This window comes from Apium graveolens, chromosome 7 (genome assembly GCF_009905375.1).
Source record: "Apium graveolens cultivar Ventura chromosome 7, ASM990537v1, whole genome shotgun sequence".
NCBI lineage: Eukaryota > Viridiplantae > Streptophyta > Magnoliopsida > Apiales > Apiaceae > Apium > Apium graveolens.
In genome coordinates, this window is record NC_133653.1 from 21,624,995 (window position 1) to 21,650,911 (window position 25,917).

The window sequence follows — 25,917 nt, forward strand, 5'->3', positions numbered from 1 at the left end:
CTTGTGGAGTGAGAGAGGAGTTGGAGTCTTGCAATGTTGTGACTTGACCCTGTAGTGACTGAATTTGCAGATTTGTTGAAGTGGATTCGGGTTGATAAGAGCTGGTAGATGTGCCAACGTGTTCTTCTATAGCCTCTTTGATCCCTTCCATTAGCAAAGCCGAGGGCGTAAATCTGCTCTGGTGAAGTTGATTTAGCTGGACCTTGTTCTCATTTTTGTGGGTAATTTGATTCTGGATCACTTCATGGAGATTGGTGAAGGATATTTAGAGGTTTTTGACTTTCTTCTTAACATAGACAAGATCCATCCTAGCCATTTGCTCAGAAAAATGGTTGAATTTAGAATAGATCTTCTCTAGAGATGGTATAATCATGTCCATTTCCTCATTTACCAGTTTCCTGATTCTATCTTCATGGCCAGTGAGTTTGATTTGAAGAGCCATACCAAACAAATGAAATGCTTTAAGTTGAGGTTTGTATACATCTGTAATGGCATTATAGACAGCTTCTGGACTCAAGTCCTTTGTATTGCTTCCCATAATAGTATCTTACTCTTTTCCAAATCCGGCCAGAACTTGATTCATCTCTAAGGCAAAGTCCTCAGACAGCCATGCATCCATATTTCTATCTAGCTCAGCATCATTGACAATTTTCTCCTTTTTCTCCTCAACCTCTTCATTATAAGCAAGCATGATGGCTTGATAATCTTGGTTGCTCATGTTTGAAGTCAGAAGATGCTGTGAGATGTTAGCCAGTCCAGAGATCTGCTCTACTAGTAAATCATCTACAGAAGTTGGTTGAGAGACAGATTCTTGTAGCCATTGAGAGAGTATGTGAGGTTGTTGAGGTTGAGAGGTGGATGGTTCAACAGAAACTCTTGTGACTGAGATCACAGTTTGACTCACAAATTGCTCTGTGGTTTTGACAGTGTGTTGTCCTCCACTTGTAGTGAGAACCTCTAATTGAATTAGAGGGGATTTGACTGGGTTACTGACATGTACACCAGCATCAAACCCTTGTTTGTCTTACAATACACTGGCACTTGAATATGCTATGCTTGCCTCCCCTATGACAGAATCATGGGCAAGTGTACTCCTACCTTAACTGCAGAGGCAATTGTTGCTTGGGTTGTCAGGGGACTCGTTCCTTCATAAGGAACCTCCAATTGAATTGGAGATGATTTAGATAGCTCCCTCTCAGGAGTACTACCCTCAAACCTTTCAGTCTGTGAAGAGTATTTTGCATATGAAGGTGCATTAGATATATCCATTGAGTCTCCAGTAAAGATTGATGAGTCTGCCATTTTTGTGATGGTGTCATCAAGGTCTACCCCAACATGTAGCCTCTCACCATCAAAATGAGGTGTCTGGATTGTGAGCAAAACTTCTTGAGCTAAGTCACTTGATTTTTGGTTCACTTGAGAAATAGATTTAACAGGACTTGGAATAGAAGAAATATTAGTTAGAAGAGATTATTTCTGAGTTGTGAGTGTTGGCAGGTCCCCCTGAATAGATGAGGGAGCTTCAAGAGATGCGCTCTCACAATGCGTGCATTTCTTATTTCTTCTACCATACACTTGAATTGCTTCTTGTGCAGGCTGTGCAGACTCACTCCTGGTTATTTTTGCAACTGCATCCTATTGGGAGGATATAGAGGAGGATATAGTGGTCAGCTCAGTTTGTTTACTTCTTTTCGATCTAATGACCAGAGGTGTTTCTCTTTCAGCTCTTTTCTCACCACTCTCAGTTAACACGGCTAGGTTTATCCCCTTTATCTTCTTTTTACTGACCTCACCTTTTTGAGAAGATGAGGTAGTTAGTTTCCTAGCTTTTAAAGGTTGTGAAAGAATGGTTGCAGCTTGGGAATATCCCTGTTGGTAATCCTATACTTGTACTTCCACAGGTTCAGGAATCAAAGATGTGCTAGATTGTGCATTAGATCTCATGTCAGGCATAGGATAAGGATAAGTCCTAAATCTCTCCAACATAAATGGAGTGATTTTCAGACTTACATTCACCTTATTCTTTGTAGTAAGTGAGCTAAATATTAGTTTGGACACTTGCTTACAATTACCTATTTTTGTACTATCTATACCATTCAGTAGGTGTATGTCAGCTACTTTATTATTTAAAGTGGACATAATAAATCTAGGAAATAAAATTTCCTTACCTCTAGCTGTAAGAGGCATAATCATCCTGGTTGCAAGTTCTTCGAGGATCAGCAGACCAACATTCAGGTGTCTATTGTGGGCAATTGAATATACCAGCTTTTGCACAACACTTGAAATATTGTCATATCCTGTTTTTCTGCAAGTAAATGCCCTTACTACAGTTTCAAAGGTGAATGACCACTCCTTCCTTTGATTGGTTTTATTTAAACTTGACAGGTTGATTCTCCCACCATAATTGATGAAGTCTATGAACTCTGTCAGCTCATCAGGATTTGGTAACTCCACCAGATTCTCAGTTGGCAGCCCCAAATCTCTATTCATATCTTGGTCATTGAATTCTATTCATTGGCCTCCAATTGTGTATGTCACCACCAAAGAGAGAGAGTAGTTGTTAACATCAGTCCTCACTACAGCTGTAGTCCAGGATTCATGCAGTACATTTAGATACAGTACTGGATTTGCAGTCAAAGCTCCTGCAAGATACGATCCACACAGCAGCTTCACAAACCCCTTAAAACTATCAAGAGCTTGGTTTGCATGAAGGAAAGCAAGATAGTTGGTTCCTTTCACTGGGATACATGTTCTATAAACATTTTGGGCCATTGTTGACATATGAGAATGAATGGGTAAGAAAAATTACTCAGAAAGGATGAAAAACAAGAGAGAAAACGGTTTTGGATTGAAAGCTAGGTCACTTTAGATCTCGAAAACTGTAGGTAAGAGTATGTATGGTGAAGTATGGATATTTATAATAAAAGTAGATGACTTGTCGAGAACTCAAAAATAGATATTTGGAATTTGTCTATCGATAAGTCATTTTAAATTATTCTTATAGAGAACACAAACTTGATTTATCGAAAAGTTAAACAAATACCCAATTTGTCCTAAAAGTGGAATGAACTAATTCTAACTTTTATTTAAATAAATTCAAAATAGAATTAGAATAAATTTTCCAAACTTATTTACCAAAATAATTTATCAACACTACACCATAAATGACCTATTACAACATTTTAAACTAATGTTGCCATTGATTTTGTTGGATTAGACATGCTCATTTTGGCTAATACAACATTGTCATTTTTATTTTTCCTTAGACATCAAATATTTGTTGCTAAAGGTTTAAAGTATGGTTATGTTGTCGTACGTAGAGATGTGTTGCCATATTTTTCTATTAAAAATACTATTGCTCACATGGCACTGTTGGCACCCACATTTTTCTAACGCGCACAAGAAAATTATTAAATTTATTAAGATTATTCAATTATTGAGATTACATGTACATTGTCGCTATTATATCGAGATAAAAATTATGTATTAAAAATATCAATTTATAGTTGGATATTAATTAATTTATTATTAATTAATGGAGGTTTTAATGTATTTAGAAAATATAAAATAAATCATTATTTTTCTAAAATTATTTTTTGAGGCCAAAAAATTGAATGAGCGGCAAATAAACCGCCCATGCCCAATTCAACTTTTTCGGATAGATAATTAAGCTTCACACCATCTCCCTCCCTACACTCTCACGAATTTTCACTAAACTTGATAGCTCTCTCCGACTCTCCCCCTCTCACACAGACTTCAGGTACCTCATAATCTATATTTATATAATATGTTACGTGTGTATAACATAGGCTAAACATATTACGTGTGTATAACATAGGCTAAACAACACTCATAATATCAAGTGTTAAAACTGAATGTAAAGTACAGAAGCTGTTTGAGTGTGGCTGCATTAAAATAGCAACTATTCTACTCATTCCTAGCACGTTTCCACTACCACTGGTTTCATCCCATAACACCTAAAGACCTATTCTAGCTGCTATTTACAAGGAACAACTTACATCATTCAAGCGTGTATTGAAATTAAGTCCCAACACACGCTTGAATGATGTAAGTTGTTCCTTGTAAATAGCAACTATCCTACTCACTCCTAGCACGTTTCCACTACTACTGGTAGTGGAAACGTGCTAGGAGTGAGTAGGATAGTTGCTATTTTCATGCAGCCACCTCTCTGGGCTTTGTTCTATTTAAGTCATTTGTAATCTATCATTTTTTATAAGTGACAAGTGCAGTTCTTTTCATATACAAAACACTCAAACAGCTGTTGTACTTTAGATTTAGTTTTAACACTTGATATTATTTTAGTTGTTTAGCCTATGTTATACACACGTAATATGTTTATACACATCCCTGTTCTAGTTTAGTCTCTACACTTGGTATCAGAGCGGGTGAGGTTGCTCCACCACCGGAGGTGCTAAAGCCAGGTGGAGGCGGTCCTCCTGGTGGTGACAGTGTTCTGGGACGCTGCCGTGTTTACCCGGATATTTTATCGATGGACTTTCTCTCGTTTAATTCAGTTTTTTTTCCGGTCGCCCCGGCCCAAACCCTTGGTAAAAAATAGCAGAGATTAATTGACGGCACATAGCTAGAGAGAAATCGAAATGTTGAGGCAGATGATTTGGTCGTGAACAGGATCTGTGAATGAGTATAAGCCATCTTTTCTCGCAGATCAATGATGATAGCGGAGAAGGTTTATGTGAGCGAGTGGTTTGATATTTTGGTCGTAAGGGGTGGGATTGCTGCTGTGCTTGTCAAATATTCTATGAGGGAGCCTGAAAAGCATATGTATAATATGTTGAACATCATATGTACTGTTCAGTTCAGTTCATGATGCCTTGTGGGAGTCTAAAAAGGAAAGATGATGCAATTGAAAGGATGGTGGTAAAGCTACATGTGTATTATGTGATGCATGTGTAGTACGAGGCTGCCGACAAATATAAGTCATGCCAGATGGGCAAACAAGAAGCGTGCCAGACGGGAAAATAAGAAATGCCATACGGACAAAGAAGCAAAGTGCCAGACGGGCAAACCGTAGCCACACGGGCTCAGTTGAATAGCCATACGGGCTCAGATTATTAGCCATACGGGCTCAGTTGAATAGTCATACGGGCTCAGTCGAATAAGCCATACGGGCAGGAAGGATTGCATGATGACAAGTTTCAGATTAAGGTGGTGATTGTTGGAATATAATCTGAAACTTATGTTTTGAATTTGTTTTGTTTTACTTAGTTAAATAAACGTTAATGTGTGTTGGGACTTAATTTCAATACACGCTTGAATGATGTGAGTTGTTCCTTATAAATAGCAGTTAGAATAGGTCTTTAGGCGTTATGGGATGAAACCAGTAGTAGTGGAAACGTGCTAGGAGTGAGTAGGATAGTTGCTATTTATAAGGAACAACTTACATCATTCAAGCGTGTATTGAAATTAAGTCCTAACACACATTAACGTTTATTTAACTAAGTAAAACAAAACAATTTCAAAACATAAGTTTCAGATTATATTCCAACACATATGATATATACATACATATAACTACTTCCATTTAAGTATTTCTTATATTTAGTGCTTGGACTTGAATGCTTCTTTAGTTTAGGTTTTTTCGTTATTTATAATGATTTTGGACTTTTTTGAACACATGGTTGATGTCATGGCTGATTTCAGAATTTGGATTTCAATTGGGTTCAATTTGGTTGTTGAATCAGATTCACTTCTAGACTTCAAAATTAGGGCTTCAATCGGGATCAATGGGGGGTTTCGATATAAAGGTTTTTAGTCTTTTCTGTTATATGTATATGTGATTGCTAGGATGACCTGGTGCCTAGGCATTGCTTCCATGGTTTTGAATAATGTCTTTTCCTTGACTTGTACTGAATATTTCTCAAAGATACGAGAACAGTGTTTTCCTTTTTTAATATAATTAGTTTTAAGAATTTATCTAATTTGATGTTGATGCAGGTGGGGCATATGGTAATTCCATATATGACTGTGTTGGTTCCTCCAACAAACCCCTCTTAATCATACTAGATATGTTCATTTTTTGAGGTGGGCTTTCTTTTTTATCTTCTTGGCTTATCCTGTTGTTCAGAATCTTGAAAGTACTCTTAACATTGTCAGTTCTTTCTTTCATCAAAATCATATACTTTATTCTTTTTTATTACTACTGTTTTCAATAACTTTGTTGTTGTGATCAATAATCAATATAGGAGATCATTTTAATCTATTTGTCCCTTTTTTTTATTAATATGTTCAATCTCGTTGTAATGAGCTTTCAATACTTTGTTATTAGTGGTTTGGCTGATATAATGGGTTTTACTTTTAGGAGAAAAATTTAGGAACTATTTCACTTGGAGTATTGTATACCTCCTTCACAGTATCTACTTTGATTGCTTGGTTTGTGTTTCGGATGATTGGGTCAAAAATTGCTCTAATTCTTGGAACTATTGGATATTGGTTATTCATAGCTGCAAATTTGTTTCCAACATAGTTATTGCCTTTCTTTTCCCTCCATGTCTCAATTCATCTGAGGTTTATGAGTTGACTCAACTCATTTTAACTTATGTGATTTATGCAACTGAGTGTTAGAGAAAGAAAAAAAAATTCTAGATATCATTTAAGTGTAAATGTAACTGTGGCTTATAACTGATGAGTTTTACAATGTGAGAGAGTTAACTAAAACAAATGCAACTGAAGCAAATTTATCTAAAACTACTGAGCCTAAACTGATAGATACAAACCAGGGCTAAACACCTTAGTCTTCTCCACGACTTATTCTCCTGACTACACATCCTAACAACTCTGGAGTCTACTCTTACTCCAATACTAATACTAGTGACCAGCTGATTTATTTAAACAATAAAACAAGTAAAATGTTTAAAACAATACTCTGTCAAAAAAAAAAAGAAAAAATAACTTTTTTAATTCCTGGATAGAAAACATATGATAGTGTGCACACTTGTACAAACAACACTCTCCAGGAACGTAAAAGAAGTGAAGAAGTAAGCTAGTGCATTGTGCTTTTATTGCATCCCAGCCAAATGGGTGTTTTGATCCCGAATTAATTAGCTGATTTTCTACAATTATGACTACATAGCGGATACTAAAACTTTAATTTAGAATGTTGCGTAATACATTAATATAAATATTATGCTGTCTGTGATGTTCTTAAACAAACCCTGGTGGGAAAATAAATTAAATTTTCTATTTATAAGTTAATAAATAGATAAACGAAACTGGGACTTCAATTTCCAGATGGGAGGATGCTATTTAAAACGCCTGGGGGTGTAAATTAGGACCACTGTTAGCCCATTTGCTTTTGGCTAAATTATTCATAGGTTCCTCTGAAATGTTCTCCATCCTAGCCATTTCACCCCAGGCTAGCACCTAGCCAAAATATATAAGTTCATACTTCCTAGACATATTCATAGTATAAATTCCCACCTTCATACACTGCTCAAAGGAAACCCTAGGCAAAGTAGCCAGGGAGAATGACTTTTACCATCTTAATTTAAATGCATTAGTCTCTCTCTATAACAGTGCAGTACAATGGCTTTAAATGATTCGGCACCAATGTTTTGTTACTACTTGAAAGAGCAGTTATTGGTGTAGTATATTACTGTTTATGTTCATAATTGTGCTTTACTTTTATTTTTAGTAAGATCATGTTTTTTTGTCTGATTATATCAATCTATGCAGCATACACAATGTGAATGTAAATTCTGAATTTTTTGTTGTAATACGTTGCAATTGGAGGCGTTTTTTTATTCCATAGTAAAATATGTATGCCTTTTAACTAAGTAAACAACATAAACTACTCCGTGTGATGTATCATGGTACATATCTTACTTCCACTCCACATAGTCATGCATATGTCCACAACGAACATGAAGGAACTATAATCGGTCAATTTAACGGGGAGTTTTGGGTGATGTTTGCCGGTCACCGGGTGTGACTTAAACCGTTTCTTGAGGAATCTAGCAGAATAGCTCGCTTGTGTATATTTTATTTTTCATGTTAAATCCTTTTTTCAGTGTGGTTTTATCTTTGTATCAATTTGCAGTTGGTTGGCAATCTACTTTCTCTTGCGCTATTGAATAAAGGACAGGTATGCACTAGTTCCTATTGAATAAAGGACAGGTATGCACTAGTGCTTTGTATCACTCCTTTTTCATTTCAAAAACCAATGAGATGGATAATTCTATGAGCCTATGTCCCACAAATCTGTTACCTTTTGAATAGTATTTTGTTTCTTTGTTATCATTTTCACCGCAGCAAGAGGGGATTGAATATAATAACATAAGGTCCATTTCCTGAATTCGTTTCAAGGGCAATTTAATTCGTTATATTGTAAATTTTGAATTAAAAACCGGACTTTCGGGAAAGACAGAACACGTTCTCATTTTTGTTCACCCTGTGATACATGGCAATTGTTGGATGCAGAATAATAAAATAATAAACAGCAACGCAGCAAAACAGATACAATCTCTGTTTCACTCCCCTTATTTGTCCCAGTTTTTCACCCCCCACCTCCCCCGTAACTCCTTCCCACTCGTCGTTAATCTCTTTTCTCCCTCTGGCGATTTCAGTTTCTCACTCGCCAACCTCTCTTCTCTTTTATATGTTCTCTTCCCTGTGGTTTCCAGTGATTCCTCCCGGTTTCATAACTGTTCCCGATTTTATTTCTCCGATGGCCCTGTTTTTCGGCCGTTTGCGGTGGGTTCGATTGCCTGCTTAATCCTGTCGATATATGCATATGTATATATATACTTGAGTGTGTATCTATGCTTATGTGTGTATACATAAGCTGTGTGTGTTGTGTGTCAATTTAGTGTATGTATTCTGGGTTGTGTTGGGTGCGTGTGTGTGATCGACGGCGCGTGTGACGCCCGTGACCTGTGTCCAGTTTGGTTTCTGCGTTGCTTTGGTACAGATTAATTCTAATTCTAATTTTTACTTTCTGCATAAAATTTATTTGAGTAGTTTTTGCTGATGGAAATTCGAATAATAATTGGTGAAGGTTCGCGATGGAAACCCGATTTATGCGGGCACCCGTAAATTTTTGCCGCACTCCGCGATGAATTTTTACGAGCGAACGGTGGACGGTGATGATTTAATTCTGAGTCCTAATATCTTAAAATAATTAAATGAATAAAATACGATTAATAATTATATTTAATTGGTATTGGTGAATCTGTGAATTGACGTTGTTAACTGAAATTGGTGGTTGGGAATTGGATTGTAGTCGGTTTGGATCTGGTTGTGATTGATTTGACGTCGATGATGTGTCGACGAGTAGTCCGATAAAAATAGGGGACGCTGTCCGATTTCTGGGAAATCGAATTACAAAAATACGGGAGCGTATCTGAGGATTATCGGGTCGTCGAGCGAGTATAAGTAAATACATATATTTATGTTTTATACAAAACCTGATTGCATGTTGTAGTAAAACGTTTTTCCAAAACCAATAACCCTAATTTCATACAATGACGAGTATACGTATTTTCTGAAAATGAACACCGAATTGATTTTTGAGGACGTGAACCCTAACTGATGCCTGTATTGCAATAATGTATATGTTACGAGTCGGGTTTTGTTAACGCATAGGTAGATGGTTAGCGAATGTCTAAGTTAGGGTATTTCGACCTTGGAGGTTCTAGTCGGAATGCCCGAGAATTGGCATTGGATGAAAGATAGTTGGTGGTCAGACAAAAAGCTCAGTAAGGTTCCAATCGAAGGACTTAAGTGCTAAGGTCGAATCCAGAGTGATCTAGTGGATAGACAATAAAGCCTGAGCGATAGAGTCGGCTCAGAGTTGATCAGTAATAGTTATAAAGCCCTGTAAGGCAAGTACTTCTAAACTTTTCTTCAAGATATATTGCAAATATTTTTCAAACTGTTTCATAACATGTCGCTATTACTCAAAATAACTCCTGTTTTATATTGCAAGTGTTTTAAACTATGTAACCTTGAACCCTGATTTTCTTGATCTTGAGCTATAAGCCTTATTCTTTGTAAACCATCTTTTGTTGATTCTCAGATACCAAACCACCCAAATATGATACTACTCCCCAAATGTATAGCTATCAAACACCAAACACTGGAAGAGAATTGTTTGAAAACACAGAAACTTTTATACTCCAACCATTCTTTATAACATCAAAGAACCATATCCTGAAAAATCATTACTGGTCTAATACCTGATCCTTTCACAAACTGAAAACCGTTTCTTATACATACACTGATATACCCTTGTGATATCTATGAATTCCTTTACGTTTTTATTCAAGTGTTTAATCATCATTGATTATGATTTTATTTTATTGAAGTATATTATTTATCAAACTGAATTGTTTTAGAATTGGATAGTTTTCTAAATAAGGGCCATATTCGTGGTCAGACCAGATTCATGGTCAATTATAGGCCAATGTGTGCCTTGGATCTAGTAATTAGAGCAATACTGTGTGCTTTGCTCGAGGTTAGTGTGTGACTGATCAGCAGCCTAACCTTGGTTTTAAAACTTAAAATGAATATCCAATTCTAATAATTGTTTAACAATAAACTTGATTCTTCTGAATCATTCCATTTGAACATTGCTTAACCTCAGTTATCACTGTTATGACTTGCTGAGCTAGTTAGCTCATCCTTGCGATTCTTTTATATATTTTACAGTTGAAAAGGATTTTGATGATAGAGAAGTTCCTCAGTCCAAAGTGCGGGCTAAGGTTCCAGTTTGAGTTGGATCAAGCTAGCAGGAGCTTCATAACGGTAGAGAGATAGTAAGATTGTAAGAATAATTTTATTATCTGTTGTAAGTTAAATCAGTTGGGATTTGGTACGTTGTAGTAAGTTAAGGGTATGGCTTCTTTTCATACTTTAACCTGTTGCGATCCGTGGTTATGTAAAGCAGGGTCATTGCAAATAATATTTCTTATACAGGTTTATATATTGTGCATGTATTGTGGACCCCAAACTTCTGACCCGGGTTTGGAGGGCGCCACAATTTTCATGATTCTCCTTGATGTAGAAGCAACAAATAACATTCTTATTTATTGAGTCAAAATCTTCAACAAACAAGTTTCCTTTTCTTGCTCCTTTCAGAGCAACTTCACAAGTTTTCTTGTTGATAATAGTGCATTCTCTTATTGAATAAGACTTGAGACTACTGTCTACAATATGCTAATTCTGAAAGGACTCACTTCAAGATCAGCTACTAGTGCTACATAATTTAAATACAACATTTTCAGAACAATCATTCCATATCCCATTTCGAATCCTTTGCTGTTGTCTCCAAAGGTCACAATGGGCCAGCTTTCTCCTCAAACTGTGATAGTAGGGCTTTCTTCAATATCCCTTACCACGAGTCATATGCCTGGAACATCCACTGTCTATGATCCAGATGACTTTTTTCAATTGCCCTACATAAAATGAGTCTTAAGTGTGTTTGGAAACCCAGACAGTGTTTAGTAGTTTCTTCTTGGTAACTTGTTCAGTAGAAGTAGAATGAGTAGTTTTAGAAGAAATAAAATTCAGTGATTGTTGTGCATGTTTTCCTTCTGATGTGGACTCATTTTTTGATTCTTTAAGGTCTACTCTCAATTTTTGATAACTATTCATTACCTTCAGTTGCAAGGGATGCAGTCAAACTTGTCACAAAATGAATAGGGATCATTTGAATTTGCTTCATTGTATTTGCAAGTTCCTTCAGCTAGCTTGCTAACAACCTTTTTACAAAGGTGAGTTAGATGATTTAAAGAGCTACATTTTTCACACTTCTTTCTAGGAGCATTTACAATATAAGCAAAATTATTGCTTTTGTTTATCCCTATTTTCCCATTTCTATTTTCTTTCTCTTTCTTGCATCTTCAGTTTTAGTTTCTTGAACAGGAGTCTTAGGACTTTGTTTGTTCATGACTTCTCTTCAATATTGGAAGACTAAACTAATTCTTTAGTTTTCTTCTCTTTATCTTCATCAAAAATTTCTTGCTTGATAATCAATTTTTCTTCACTAAAGTTGACTACACATGCTTTGAATATAGGTGCATTAACCTCTTTAAAAAAGTTTGGAGCATTCTCAGTCTTCTTTGCTTTCCCTTTGTCACCTACAGTTTTCTTTTTGTCACTCATGTCATTATAGTCAAGACCAATAACAATGTTTGCACATGGCTTATTCTTCTCATGATATTGTCCGACCAGTTCATATGCATTTCGGAAAGATTTCATCTTTACTTTATTCTTTTCTAGCTTCTCCCTTAACACTAATTCAATTTCATTTGCACACTTAAGCTTGTTCTTGAAATAAGCATTTTCTTGTTTTAAAGCTTCAAGCTCAACTAGCAACACTTCAGTTTCTTGCTTCTCACTTTCGAGCTTCTGATTTATCTTTGTTAATCTCCTAACTTCTTCATTAGCAGCAACCATGCTTGTGTGGATGTGAAACATTTTTGTGCTCATCTTTTCAACGGTTTCCTTGTATTGATTCACATTTAAATCAATAGTGGTAAGATTTAGTGTATGTGCTTTTGATGAGGACGATTCACCTTGCTTCGAAGCCATTTAAGCATAGTTTCCAACTTCCTCATCTTCATCATTATCTGAATCATCCCAACTCTTTCCCTCCGCAATGTAAGCTTTGCTCTGTTGCTTTTTTAGAAGAGCTTCATACTTTGCTTCCAGTTCAAGATAAGCTTTGTCCTTCTTTGCCTTTTTAGGTTTTTTTGCATTCTGTAGCAAAGTGTCCTAGTTGATCACAATTGAAGCACGTTATATTAGATCTATCAATAGATCCAAATTTGTAACCACTCTTGCTGTCAGAATTGTACTTCCCTTTATCTTTCCAACTGTTGTCTTTGTTGAAGGATGATTGTCCTTTATTTCTGAAGTATCTTCGCTTCTTTACTCTAATGTTAGAGAATTTTCTAGCTAAATATGTTATTCAATGATCTAGCTCATCCAGTTCTTCAAGAGTGTAGAATTCATCCTTTTCTAACTCTAGCATGACTTGCTCCTATGAATCATTTGTTTTCTGCTCACTTGTTGAGGCAACTGAAGTTTGAGATCTTATTTCATCATTGAGGGATTGGCTTTCATTTACAGTTAAAGCACTTGAGCCATCTACAACATGTCCTTGATCAGACCTCAACGATTGTCTTTGAATCATCTCTAGTTCATATGTTTTGAGAATTTCATATAGAACTTCCAGACACAAGTAAAGAAATGTGTTTAGGCATCGCACTTTAGACGTCGGTTTTGAATGAAACCGTTGCTTATATAAGTTTTAGGCGTCGGTTGTGTATTTGACTGATGCAGTTGGCATCTTTTCAGGATCTGTTGCGTCGGTTGTTTATTTAGCCGACACTTTTTACATTTATAAGCGTCGGTTCTTTAACTGGAGACACTTAAAATTATTTTTAGTGTCGGGTCTTTAAATACCGACGTTATAGGATGAGTTTATAGTGTCTATTGTTTAAAAGCCGACGCTATAAGTTGTCCTTCTGGTGTCTGCGGACCGACGCTATAAGTTATGTGTATTGTGCTGGACATTAAAACAGTGAAGTTGTAGATTATTTTGGATGTTTTTAACCCCTCGCCGATTATCATGTATTTTAGTGCTCTATAACACAATCCTAATAAAAATAGTTATTCAAAATTTTAAAATTTCTTTTTATCAATTAAATAATTTCTTAATTTAACTTATATATTGAATATATAAAATGTATATTAATATAAATAGCAATAAAGAGAATGTATTCATGTACAAGTTACTACAAAATAAAAATCTAATTCAAATGTCCATATAATTGTATTTAAAAGAGTTTTATTATAGAGTAAAGAAAGTTTTTGTATTTTTATAACTAAAAAATTTTAAATTATTAAGAAAAATTTAGTTGGACATTTAATTTCAAATAATTGGATTTAATTTATATTTTAAACAAAACTCTAAACTTTGTTTGTCTATTTTGAAAGTTAGGAAAATTAAGGGGGGACTAACTATAATAAACTCGATTAAGTAAAAATGGGGTTAAAATCATTAATTCTAATAGTCGGTAAAAAATAAAAATTGGTCCAATTGGTAAATATTATTAATAAAATATTAAGAAATATTTAAAATTAAAAAATTATTAGGGACATAAATTATAATATTATAGAAAATATATTTCTCGTATATAACAACGACCTTCTCAATTTGCTTTATTTTGTTTGGTTGTGGATTTCAAAGAATGGTGTCGGCTAAATACAATACATTTAATTTTATTATCTATCACTTTATAATTCTGAAAAAATAATTTTTTTTAATTTCTCAATATTATTATTTTGTATATTTAACAAAAATTCAAAATAATACAGGTCCAACGCCAAATTGAAACTTGCGCATCTGAGTGACAAAACCGAAACTTACAGTTTGGTTTGATTTTTTTCAAAAATTAAAGTTAATTTAGTTTTCCTGTTTGAATTGAAATAAATTTGATTTAGTTAGTTTTTTTTTAAATATTGGTATAGTTAAAACTGAATTAACCGAATTATTGTAATTAAATATGTGATTTATTTTTTATATGTAATATTTAATATTTACATAAATTAATATTCACTCCGTCACTTTTTAACTGTAATATTTAATTTTTTGTCTGATTAAATTTACCGAAAATTGAATGAAATTTATCAATATATCATAATTGATCAAAATAAAAAATTATATTATTGAAAAATAAATGTAATTTAGTTTAATCTATAATCTTAATTTTTTTAAATAATATAAAAATAATTTTTAATTTATAAAAAAATTGGTTAATTTTAACCCTGGAAGAAAGAGTAGTATCACCTAGTCCTACCCATACGGCTCATTATTTGCAGTTCAAATCCAAACAGGACTGGTCCCTCCTGAATCACCTGATGGTCCAATACAAAGTTTTTTCAAAAAACCCCAAATCCAATCGATGATATGGACAATGGTGAGGTCTGCAAGTGGGCTGTTAGAGATGCTTAAAAAGAATCATCCAACACTAAAACTTCACGCACCCACTAATCTCAACGCCTTTGTTGGATTACTTCTTGCCTGAGATCTCCACCAGTGTTCCTATTATGTACGTATATGCAGATTGTTTGTGTGTAATTTGCATTATAAGTTTATTGGTTCGGTCTACAGGTGCTGAATGATGATGGAATCTTACTACGCGTCTCCACTGAAGCAAGCTTTTACAGAGTAAGTTTATGTTCTTCCCTTCTACTTGTTATTTTATTAAAGTAATATAGGGGACTATTGGACAATATTAATTGATTGTAGAAAAATTTAGTGTAACCCCCTATATATGATTAGTGTTGAATTTAATCTAAACATTGTAATGAATAATTAATTTAGATGCTTTATTTCGAATAGTCAGCAGCTGTACTAAGTCATTGAACGTTGGAGAAATTGTAGGATCAGATAATAAAAGTAGTGGCAATTTGTTAGGAGTCTTAGTAGTTAGTTTCCACATTCTGGGCAGCCACATTATGGGCATTTTTCATATATCTCATGTAATGTAATCTCACCAAGGTTTTTTTTTAAGTGAATGAAATAATTTTGTTTCTTCGTTTCATATAAACACCTGGTAGTTTAGTAGTTATTTTGAGTTTGATTTTACACCTGGTATCAGAGCAAGGCAATTTAGTTGATGCCCAAATACATGCCAAGAGTGGCAACGATGGAACCAGGGAAGATCAAGGAAGGTGGAGTGAGTTTGAGCTATCCTATGTTAACCAGAGGGAACTACACAGCATGGGCCTTACGGATGAAGATATATATGCAGGCACACGGCGTATGGGAAGCGGTGATGCGCAAAGATTCAAAAAAGACCGAGGCCGAGGAGAAGACATATAAGATTGCTATGGCTGCGATATATCAGAGTATTCCGGAAGACATACTTTTGTCTTTAGCAGATAAAGGAACTGCGAAGGAAGCCTGGGAGGCTATCAAAGTGATGTGCCAAGGTGCAGAACGTGTCAAGATGGCAAAGATTCAGACATTGAAGGCCGAGTTCGAGTCGATGTGCATGAAAGATACCGACTCTCTCGACGACTTCTGCCTGAAAATTACTGGCCTGGTGACAAATATTAGAGAATTGGGAGAAACAGTTGATGAGGCGTATGTAGTAGTAAAGAAAATTCTTCGAGCCGTGCCACAAAAATTTCTGCAGATTGCATCTACTATCGAACAGTTTGGAAATCTTGAAACAATGACAATTGAAGAAACGGTTGGGTCTTTAAAAGCTCATGAGGAGCGACTTAAAGGGCAGGTCGAAAACAGCGGGAGCTAATTGCTCCTGACTGAAGAGGAGTGGCTGAAAAAGGAAAAGGAAGAGGGTAAGTTACTACTTACCAGAGATGAATGGATTAAACGATCAAACCGGGGAGGAACAGAACTAAACCAGCAAAGATATCGAGGTAGAGTCATTGCACGAGACAAGAGTAAGGTCAGATGTTTCAACTTCCAAAATTATGGGCATTTTGCGATTGAATGTTGAAAACCACGTCGAGAAAGAGATTTACAAAAGGAGGTAAATTTCTCTGAGACTAAAGAAGATGAACCTACACTGTTGTTTGTAGAAACATGCAAGAAAGATGGTAATGCTGTATTTTTAAATGAAGAAAATATGGCTCCAACACTGAGAACAGACACTGAAAGAAAGGCAGAATCACAAATATGGTATTTGGACAATGGAGCGAGCAATCATATGACCGGCCAGCGTGAAAAGTTTATAGATTTGGATGAACAAGTGATGGGGAGTGTAAAGTTTGGTGATGGCTCGACTGTTAGCATTAAAGGGAAAGGTACTATTGCTTTCAAATGTAAGAATGGTGAAACAAAGCTAATCAGAGGAGTGTATTTCATACCCAATTTATGCAACAACATAATAAGTCTCGGACAGCTATCTGAATCTGGTAATAAGGTAATATTGAGTGGTGAGTATCTATGGGTTTATGATGAAAATGATAGATTACTGATGAAAGTGAGACGATCCGAAAATAGACTATACAAAATTAGTCTCGAGGAGAGCACGCCACTTTGTCTGTTAACAAAAGGGGAGGAGGAAACCTGGTTCTGGCATGCCCATCTCGGACATGTTAATTTCCGGGCAATGGAATTATTATCAAAGGAAGAAATGGCATATGGGATTCCTAAGTTGGTGCAACCGAACAAGCAGTGTGATGGTTGCTTGATGTCAAAGCAGTCACGAAAACCGTTTTCCTCTTCAGCGAATTTCAACGCAACTCGAGCCTTGGAACTAGTACACGGAGACTTATTAGGGCCAATTTCACCACCAACACCTGCTGGTAACAAGTATTTTTTCTTATTAGTGGATGATTATAGCCGAAAAATGTGGGTCTACATGTTAAAAGCAAAGGATGAGGCATTTGGTGCTTTCAAGAAGTTTAAAGAATTAGTTGAAAATGGTAGAGAAGAGAGAATCAGAATTTTCCGAACGGATAGGGGAAGAGAATTTTTCTTAAAAGAATTTACAGATCTTTGTGAGGATGCTGGTATTCAAAGGCACCTGACAGCACCCTACACCCCACAACAAAATGGGGTGGTTGAGGGTCGAAACAGGACGGTGACTGCAATGACTCGAAGTTTTTTGAAAGGGTCAAATATGCCACCTTTTATGTGGGGAGAGGCCGTAAGGCAATCAGTTTATGTACTTAATCGCCTTCCAACTCGGGTACTACGAGGGAAAACTCCGTACGAAGCCTGGACAGGGAACAAGCCAGATTTGGGACACATAAGAGTGTTTGGATGCCTGGCCTACATGAAGGTGCCTTCGGTGCATACTCAGAAGTTAGATGATCGAAGTCTACAGGTGGTGTATTTGGGAAAAGAAACGGGGACAAAAGCCAGCAGATTGTATGACCCTAGACAAAAGAAAGTGCACATAAGTCATGATGTCTTATTTCGCGAGGATGAATTTTGGAGGTGGGAATAACAAACCAGTAATGAAGTTGGAGTTAAGATACCATCTGGGATATTCACAGTCATTGGACAGACACATGGTGAACTGGGAAATGAAGAAACGGAGAATTCTACTACACAATCTACAGCGTCTATGCAGTAACAAAGTGAAACATTACCTGGGCCTCATACAAGTACTGAATCTGAAATATATGCGAGCAATGAACAAAGTCCAACGTCAACTGAGAATTCTACTTCAACTGCGAGTAGTAGTGAGCCAAAGAAATTTAACTTACTCAGTGATATATATGATGTTACGGAAGAGGTTGAGCTTGCTGACGACTTGTTGTTGCACAGTGTTGAAGAACCCAGTACATTCGAACAAGCAGTGAATGAAAAGGAATGGAAAAAAGCTATGGAGGTTGAGCTGCAAGCCATCGAAAGAAATAATACTTGGCAATTGACAGACCTACTAGCGGGTCAAAAGGCAATTGGCCTCAAATGAGTTTTTAAAGTAAAGAAAGATACTAATGGTGAAATAATAAAGTACAAGGCGAGGCTTGTGGCGAAGGGGTACGTGCAAAGGCAGGGTGTTGATTTTGAAGAAGCTTTTGCTCCAGTGACTCGCCTAGAGACTGTCCGATTATTACTAGCTTTGTCGGCTAAAAATGGCTGGGAGGTACATCACTTGGATGTAAAATCAGCCTTCTTAAATGGTGAAATTCAGGAGGAAGTTTATGTTGTGCAACCGGAAGGATTTGTGAAAGAAAATCAAGAGCATAAGGTGTATAAATTGTTAAAGGCTCTGTATGGTTTGAGACAAGCCCCTCGGACTTGGTATGCACGACTGAGAAAATTTCTGGAAAAACTTGGCTTTGAGAAATGTCCATACGAGCATGCAGTGTACACCAAACGAGAAGGTAATGAGTCTTTAATTGTCGGTGTTTACGTTGATGATTTACTAGTGACAGGAACAAGTGTTGCCAATATCATAAAGTTCAAGGAGCAAATGAGCTGTGAATTCGACATGAGTGACCTAGGAAAACTTTCTTATTATCTTGGCATAGAGGTCGATCAAAAGAGAAATTATATTGAGCTAAGGCAAACTGCGTATGCCAAGAAAATTCTGGAAACAACAGGTATGTCTGACTGCAATCCAACAGTGTATCCCATGGAACCAAAAACTCAACTGCATAAAAATGTCACTGGTAAGGCAGTTGATTCCACGCAATATAAGAGCCTGATTGGGGGATTAAGATACCTAGTTCATACAAGACTAGATATCTCGTATGCTGTTGGTGTTCTAAGTCGATTCATGGAGAGGCCGACAGTTATGCATCTGAATGCTATTAAGCGTGTTCTGAGGTATATAAAAGGAACAATGGAGTATGGCTTAGTTTACTCGAGGAGTTCATGTAACCATATGTTGTCAGGATATTCTGATAGTGACTTTGGTGGCAACTGTGATGACCGGAAGAGTACCGGGGGATGGTATTTTATCTAAGTGAAAGCTTAAAACCTGGGTCTCTCAGAAGCAGCGTTGCGTGGCTTTGTCAACATGTGAGGCATAATTTATGGCTGCTACTGCAGCAGCATGTCAAGGAATATGGCTTCAAAAGTTACTAAGTAAGATTGCTGATGGTTGTACTGGACCAGTTACTTTGTATCTGGATAATAAGTCTGCAATGGATCTGGCGAAAAATCCTGTTTTCCAAGGACGTAGCAAGCATATAGACATTAGATATCACTTCATACGTGATTGTGTGGAGCGTGGAGACATCGTTATTAAGCATGTTAGTTCAGACGAGCAAAGGGCAGATGTTTTCACTAAAGCTATGTCTGCGGCCAAGTTTGAAAAAATGAGAGAGCTTCTGGGAATCAAGAATCTGGGAAGGCATGTTTAGATTAAGGAGGAATGTGTTGAATTTAATCTAAACATTGTAATGAATAATTAATTTAGATGCTTTATTTCGAATAGTCAGCAGCTGGACTAAGTCATTGAACGTTGGAGAAATTGTAGGATCAGATAATAAAAGTAGTGGCAATTTGATAGGAGTCTTAGTAGTTAGTTTCCACATTCTGTGCAGCCACGTTATGGGCATTTTTCATATATCTCATGTAATGTAATCTCAGCAAGGTTTTTTTTTTAAGTGAATGAAATAATTTTGTTTCTTCGTTTCATATAAACACCTGGTAGTTTAGTAGTTATTTTGAGTTTGATTTTACAATTAATGCTACATAATTATATATTTTAATTTTGTTTTTGGAATTTATTAATTAAGTTGTTCTTCTGGCACTACAACATATTTGCACTCATACAACTGTTTTTTTGCAGTTGTGTGACAGGTAGAGTTTCCGTTGTCTATCCAACACTCGTGTGATCGAAGATTGGACAACGGTTGTTTATACACTTGTAATAAGTGAGATTCAACAACATTTTTTAATAATGGTTACAATCAAGAATTCACAACACGTACTCTATATTAACCATTGTTAGGAAATTCTTTAAACAACCGTTTCTTTATTGAACTATTGTCTACCTAACTTAACAACAATGGTTTTGTGAAAAAACCATTGTTGTTAACTTATTTGATATTTTCATAAACAACAGTTTATAAACTTCTTTTAACTTGTTAAAACTGTTGTCATGAATGTTTTTTGTTTAAAAGACAATGGTGTAAAAGATTTAAACCATTGCAAAGAATATCAATAGACAACAGTTTTTTAAAAAAAATATTATGTGCAATGAGACATACAACAGTTTTCATCATTTTTAAAGTGTCTTTCACACAACTGTTTATAAAATTAATCCCATTATTTAAAATAAACCATTTTTAAAATAAAATGGTATTATGATAATTCAATTATTATTTCACAATTGAAATTAAATTTACAATACAAAGGTTCTCTACATGAATTACAACTATAACTTAAAATCTATTTCTAAACATGCTCATTAATTCTTAATATAAACAGAGCCTGCATATATTAGTCTAGTAAGTTGGTATCAATTTCTCCATTCCTACTAGAATTATTCCTGTCACCACTCCAGGAATCATTCACGTCACCACTTCCTGGAGATATTGGCTCCCTTCCTCTCGTGCTAAAGCCAGAGCCTTTATCCCTCATATGTAGAAATTGCAGATGGTTCAGGGATCCCATGAAGCAATCTTAAACTTGATAGGTGTATAAGAGAATAACTGCAAACCACTAATATTCTCAGGTATAAAGTCATTAATGTAAACAATAGTTTAAACAAAGCAGCATGGCATAATATCCACATATAACTATGTCATCTGATCATCACAGCAAAAAATGTCAAAACCTTACCATATGAGGCTTAAAACGGAGGGAAAGTCTATTCATTCCCAGATCATAAACACATATTGATGAATCACTAGTTCCTGCAATAATCTCTTTAGAATCGCTTGAGAATTTTATGGATAAGATCCCATAATCATCATTATCATCCAGAACCCGGAATTTTAATATCTCATGAAGTTCCTGTATAAACCAACTTCAGTGAGAAACAAAGCCTTTGATGTATCACAGGGAATATTGAAAGGGAAATACTTAAAATAAACGTCCATATTTCAACATTTAAGGTTATAGACACTACTACAGAAACGTACAGTACTACTGGCAGAATGTTCTCCCATCAGTACATCATTTGAAAACACCTGTTCAACACATCATCATTACTGTTGCTAATAAATCAGTACATAGACTTCTTAAGTTACATTGCTACGTCATACCTTCACCTGTACACTGAACTTATGAAGTAAAAGCGATACATATTATTTTGCCTAAGAAATAAGAACTCCCTTAACACTATAATATAACAACTTATATTTTTCTTTCACGTATATTTTCTATGCAGAAAATAAATAAACGTTATACTTTATGGGGGAACTGAACTTAAAATTCAGGGGACACAATTATGAATATTGTAAGCTGAGTGGGAGAACAATACGAACTGCAGGATGCAAAAGAGCTAGTCACACTAAATCAATATACATTATTAACAAGAATGATATAAAAAAATTAGACGCTATTTACATTGATTGATAAAAAAACAAAAATACTGTGATTATAGATGTAGTTAACAAGAATGATATAAAACTTGGAAATCAATAATTTGTTATGTACATTCCCCAAAAGTGAAATATCAGGAATTCTATAGAAATGTATCCCCACGGGTGCTCATAGCTCTTAAGTCGCAATCCAGACTGCACCTTAATCAACTTATGCTCCAGGAGAACAAATAAGCCTGCTAGATTAACTATACCTACAGCTAGACACTACTAGTAACATATCTTGTTTTGTTCACTAGTTGAATAAAAAGAAACCATCTGCCATTGCAAAATCATTCAACAGTTGTCTCAAGACAGATCATTTTTATATCACAATTTCAATCTTACTAGTTACTGAATCAAGTCAACTAAGAACCATACTATTTCTTTAATATCTTAACTGGCGAGAAAATTTTAGAAATGAATAACAAATGAAAGATACAAGTAAAGATGTGATACAGTTCAGGCCATATCATACAGTTTCGTATTTGAGGAGGTTCAGTATCTTCCTTCTTTGTTTGTCATTCTGAAATTCCTGTTTCATGACCACAAGTATAAGGGGTTTAGCAGGCTAAAAGCTAATACTGATGACTGTTTTGACTTTTTATGAAGCAAATGAATAGGAGTAATGATACCGTAACATAGAAGCAGGAAGATTGAAAAAAATAAAGAACAACCAACCTCATACATTACTTTCTTATTGACTGGTGCAGTGTTGTCACAAAGAAGCCACTCACTGGTTGCTTTCAGTTTTAAGAACCTGCCCTCACTTTCGTCATCTACGGACTATAAAATTAGAATCAATCAGCAATGGCAAGATAATCTTGAAATTATAACTCAACAATAATAATAATAAAAAAGAAAAAAGAGGGTAACAAGTTTCAGACCTCCTGGTATAGTTGTGACGAGTGAGAGCGTTGTTGAGTTTAGACATTGACAATGTGTTTGACAATATCCCTGAGCCAGAGACTGTCCGTAATCTTTGTAACAAAATCTCCATTCTCTTTATCCTTAATTAAATCATGAAAAACATAATCATTTTCAACTTCAGCTACTGAGATGGTGATTTTGTGGGAAAGAGATGAAGTAACAAAACGAGGAAGGGGGGTTGTCGGAGATTTTATGAAATGAGATGGGTAATTGGTGGTCAGATAAGTGGTGGAACAACAACTACTCATATTCATTCCCCCGAATGCTTTTCTCTTTGATTTTTATTCAATTATTAATGTGTAAGCTGGAAATAGAAGCTGTTCCCATGGAGTAAATTAAGCACAACAAACATATAACCTAACCTTGCAAATGATAAACAGCTACTCATCAGTCATGCCCTCAGCTTGAAAGGTTTGAACTCCAAAAATATTCCTCAAAATTGTCGCTTTGAACTTGAAAATCAAGGAGATTAGAAATTCCAACCTTCAATTTTCTAATTGAGAAGCTGAATTCATATGCAATTTTGTGAAAGAGAAACAAGATTGGGTGAGGGAGATTGTCAGGATTTGAAAACTAAAAAACCACGCAGAGAGAGGAGAGAGATGAGTCGTGGGAGAGAGATGGAAGCGTACGGAGAGAAAGAATCAGTAGGAGAAGAGGAGTCAGATCTAAGAAAGGGGAATGGGAGAGATAAGGGGGAAATGAAAATTAGAAGGAAGGGGGAAGTGAAAATTAAAGGGGGGAAACCAAAAATTGTGTAAAAATGAAAAAATAATAAAATAATTTTTTTATTTATATATTATAATTAAATACTTATTTTTATTTTACTTCATATTAATAGAATAATATTTATTTTAAATAATTTCACATAATTTTTTATATAAAATTATTTGAAACAAATTTGAAAAAATTTCAATTATTTTTCTATATAACTAAAGTTAATATATATTAATATTGTGCAAAATGATCCTACAACCATTTTTTAAAAAAGTAATTATTTAATCAAGAAAGAGACTTATTTTTTATAGTTGCACTTCTATTCGATTTTCATTATAAAATCATACAAGATAAATTTAAAATTTTTTGAATATTTTTTTGTATGATTACAATCGATACATCTCAATACTGTTGGATCTTTGAAAATATCATTTAAAAAAATTACCATGTTGATAGAAAAAGAATCCCGTCTTCGGGAGTAGTATTTCCCCACATAAAAGATTAATTCAAAATTTTTAATAATTTTTTAGTATGATTAAAATCAATATATCTTCAGATTTACATGGTTGGATCATTGAAAAAATGAATTATAAAAATGAATTAATAATCCTGACGGTTGGATTATAAAAATAAATTATAATAATTTTTGATATGACTAAAATTACAACATCTTAACATCCGCAAGTTTGGATCGTCGAAAAAATAATTTTAAAATTAATCTTGTAAATCGGGAACGAGTCTCGTTATCGGAACGAGTACTTTTACCGGATTTTTCTAATCCTGACATGCAAGATGAAGTTCATATTTTTTTATAATTTTTTCATATGACTAAAATTGATATATCTTAACATCCGTACGGTTGGATCGTCGAAAAAATCATTTTAAAAATTAATCTTGTAAATCGGGAACGAGTCTCGTTGTCGGGAGGGGTACTTTTACCGGATTTTTCTAATCCTGACACGCAAGATTAAGTTCATATTTTTTAATAATTTTTTCATATGAATAAAATTGATATATCTTAACATCCGTACGGTTGGATCGTCGAAAAATAATTTTAAAAATTAATCTTGTAAATAGGGAACGAGTCTCGTTGTCGGGAGGGGTACTTTTACCGGATTTTTCTAATCCTGACATGCAAGATGAAGTTCATATTTTTTAATAATTTTTTCATATGACTAAAATTGATATATCTTAACATCCGTACAGTTGGATCGTCGAAAAAATCATTTTAAAAATTAATCTTGTAAATCGGGAACGAGTCTCGTTGTCGGGATGGGTACTTTTACCGGATTTTTCTAATCCTGACATGCAAGATGAAGTTCATATTTTTTAATAATTTTTTCATATGACTAAAATTGATATATCTTAACATCCGTACGGTTTGATCGTCGAAAAATTCATTTTAAAAATTAATCTTGTAAATCGGGAACGAGTCTCGTTGTCGGGAGGGGTACTTTTACCGTATTTTTCTAATCCTGACATGCAAGATGAAGTTCATATTTTTTAATAATTTTTTCTTATGACTAAAATTGATATATCTTAACATCTGTACGGTTGGATCGTCAAAAAAATCATTTTAAAAATTAATCTTGTAAATCGGGAACGAGTCTCGTTGTTGAGATGTGTACTTTTACCGGATTTTTCTAATCCTGACATGCAAGATGAAGTTCATATTTTTTAATAATTTTTTCATATGACTAAAATTGATATATCTTAACATCCGTACGGTTGGATCGTCGAAAAAATCATTTTAAAAATTAATCTTGTAAATCGGGAACGAGTCACGTTGTCGGGATGGGTACTTTTACCGGATTTTTCTAATCCTGACATGCAAGATGAAGTTCATATTTTTTAATAATTTTTTCATATGACTAAAATTGATATATCTTAACATCCGTACGGTCAGATCGTTGAAAAAATCATTTTAAAAATTAATTTTGTAAATCGGGAACGAGTCTCGTTGTCGGGAGGGGTACTTTTATCGGATTTTTCTAATCCTGACATGCAAGATGAAGTTCATATTTTTTAATAATTTTTTTATATGACTAAAATTGATATATCTTAACATCCGTATCATCGGATCGTCGAAAAATTCATTTTAAAAATTAATCTTGTAAATCGGGAACGAGTCTCGTTGTCGGGAGGGGTAGTTTTACTGGATTTTTCTAATCCTGACATGCAAGATGAAGTTCATATTTTTTAATAATTTTTTCATATGACTAAAATTGATATATCTTAACATCCGTACGGTTTGATCGT

General features: G+C 34.8%; 1 protein-coding gene and 1 long non-coding RNA gene across 2 annotated transcripts; both read right to left on the reverse strand.

Annotated features, from left to right (window-relative positions):
- Positions 1–20,962: 20,962 nt before the first annotated feature.
- Positions 20,963–22,765, reverse strand: LOC141675127 (LEC14B protein-like). Its single transcript, XM_074481845.1, has 5 exons — positions 22,693–22,765; positions 22,490–22,546; positions 21,571–21,618; positions 21,269–21,442; positions 20,963–21,138 (listed from the first exon to the last, which is right to left on the reverse strand). Exons 1-5 carry the CDS (start codon positions 22,699–22,701, stop codon positions 21,088–21,090), a joined length of 339 nt encoding a protein of 112 aa, XP_074337946.1. The 5' UTR covers positions 22,702–22,765; the 3' UTR covers positions 20,963–21,087.
- Positions 22,766–22,773: 8 nt separating this feature from the next.
- Positions 22,774–23,335, reverse strand: LOC141675128 (uncharacterized). The gene is made up of 3 exons (XR_012555900.1): positions 23,304–23,335; positions 22,899–23,021; positions 22,774–22,797 (listed from the first exon to the last, which is right to left on the reverse strand). It is a non-coding gene; the product is annotated as an uncharacterized LOC141675128 (long non-coding RNA).
- Positions 23,336–25,917: the final 2,582 nt, after the last annotated feature.

Coding starts and splice junctions, on each gene's coding strand:
- LOC141675127 (XM_074481845.1), bottom strand. Junction 21,619..22,489: donor ACCTCCTCAAATACGAAACT/GTATGATATGGC, acceptor TGTGTTGAACAG/GTGTTTTCAAATGATGTACT. Junction 21,139..21,268: donor TCCGTTTTAAGCCTCATATG/GTAAGGTTTTGA, acceptor AGTGGTTTGCAG/TTATTCTCTTATACACCTAT.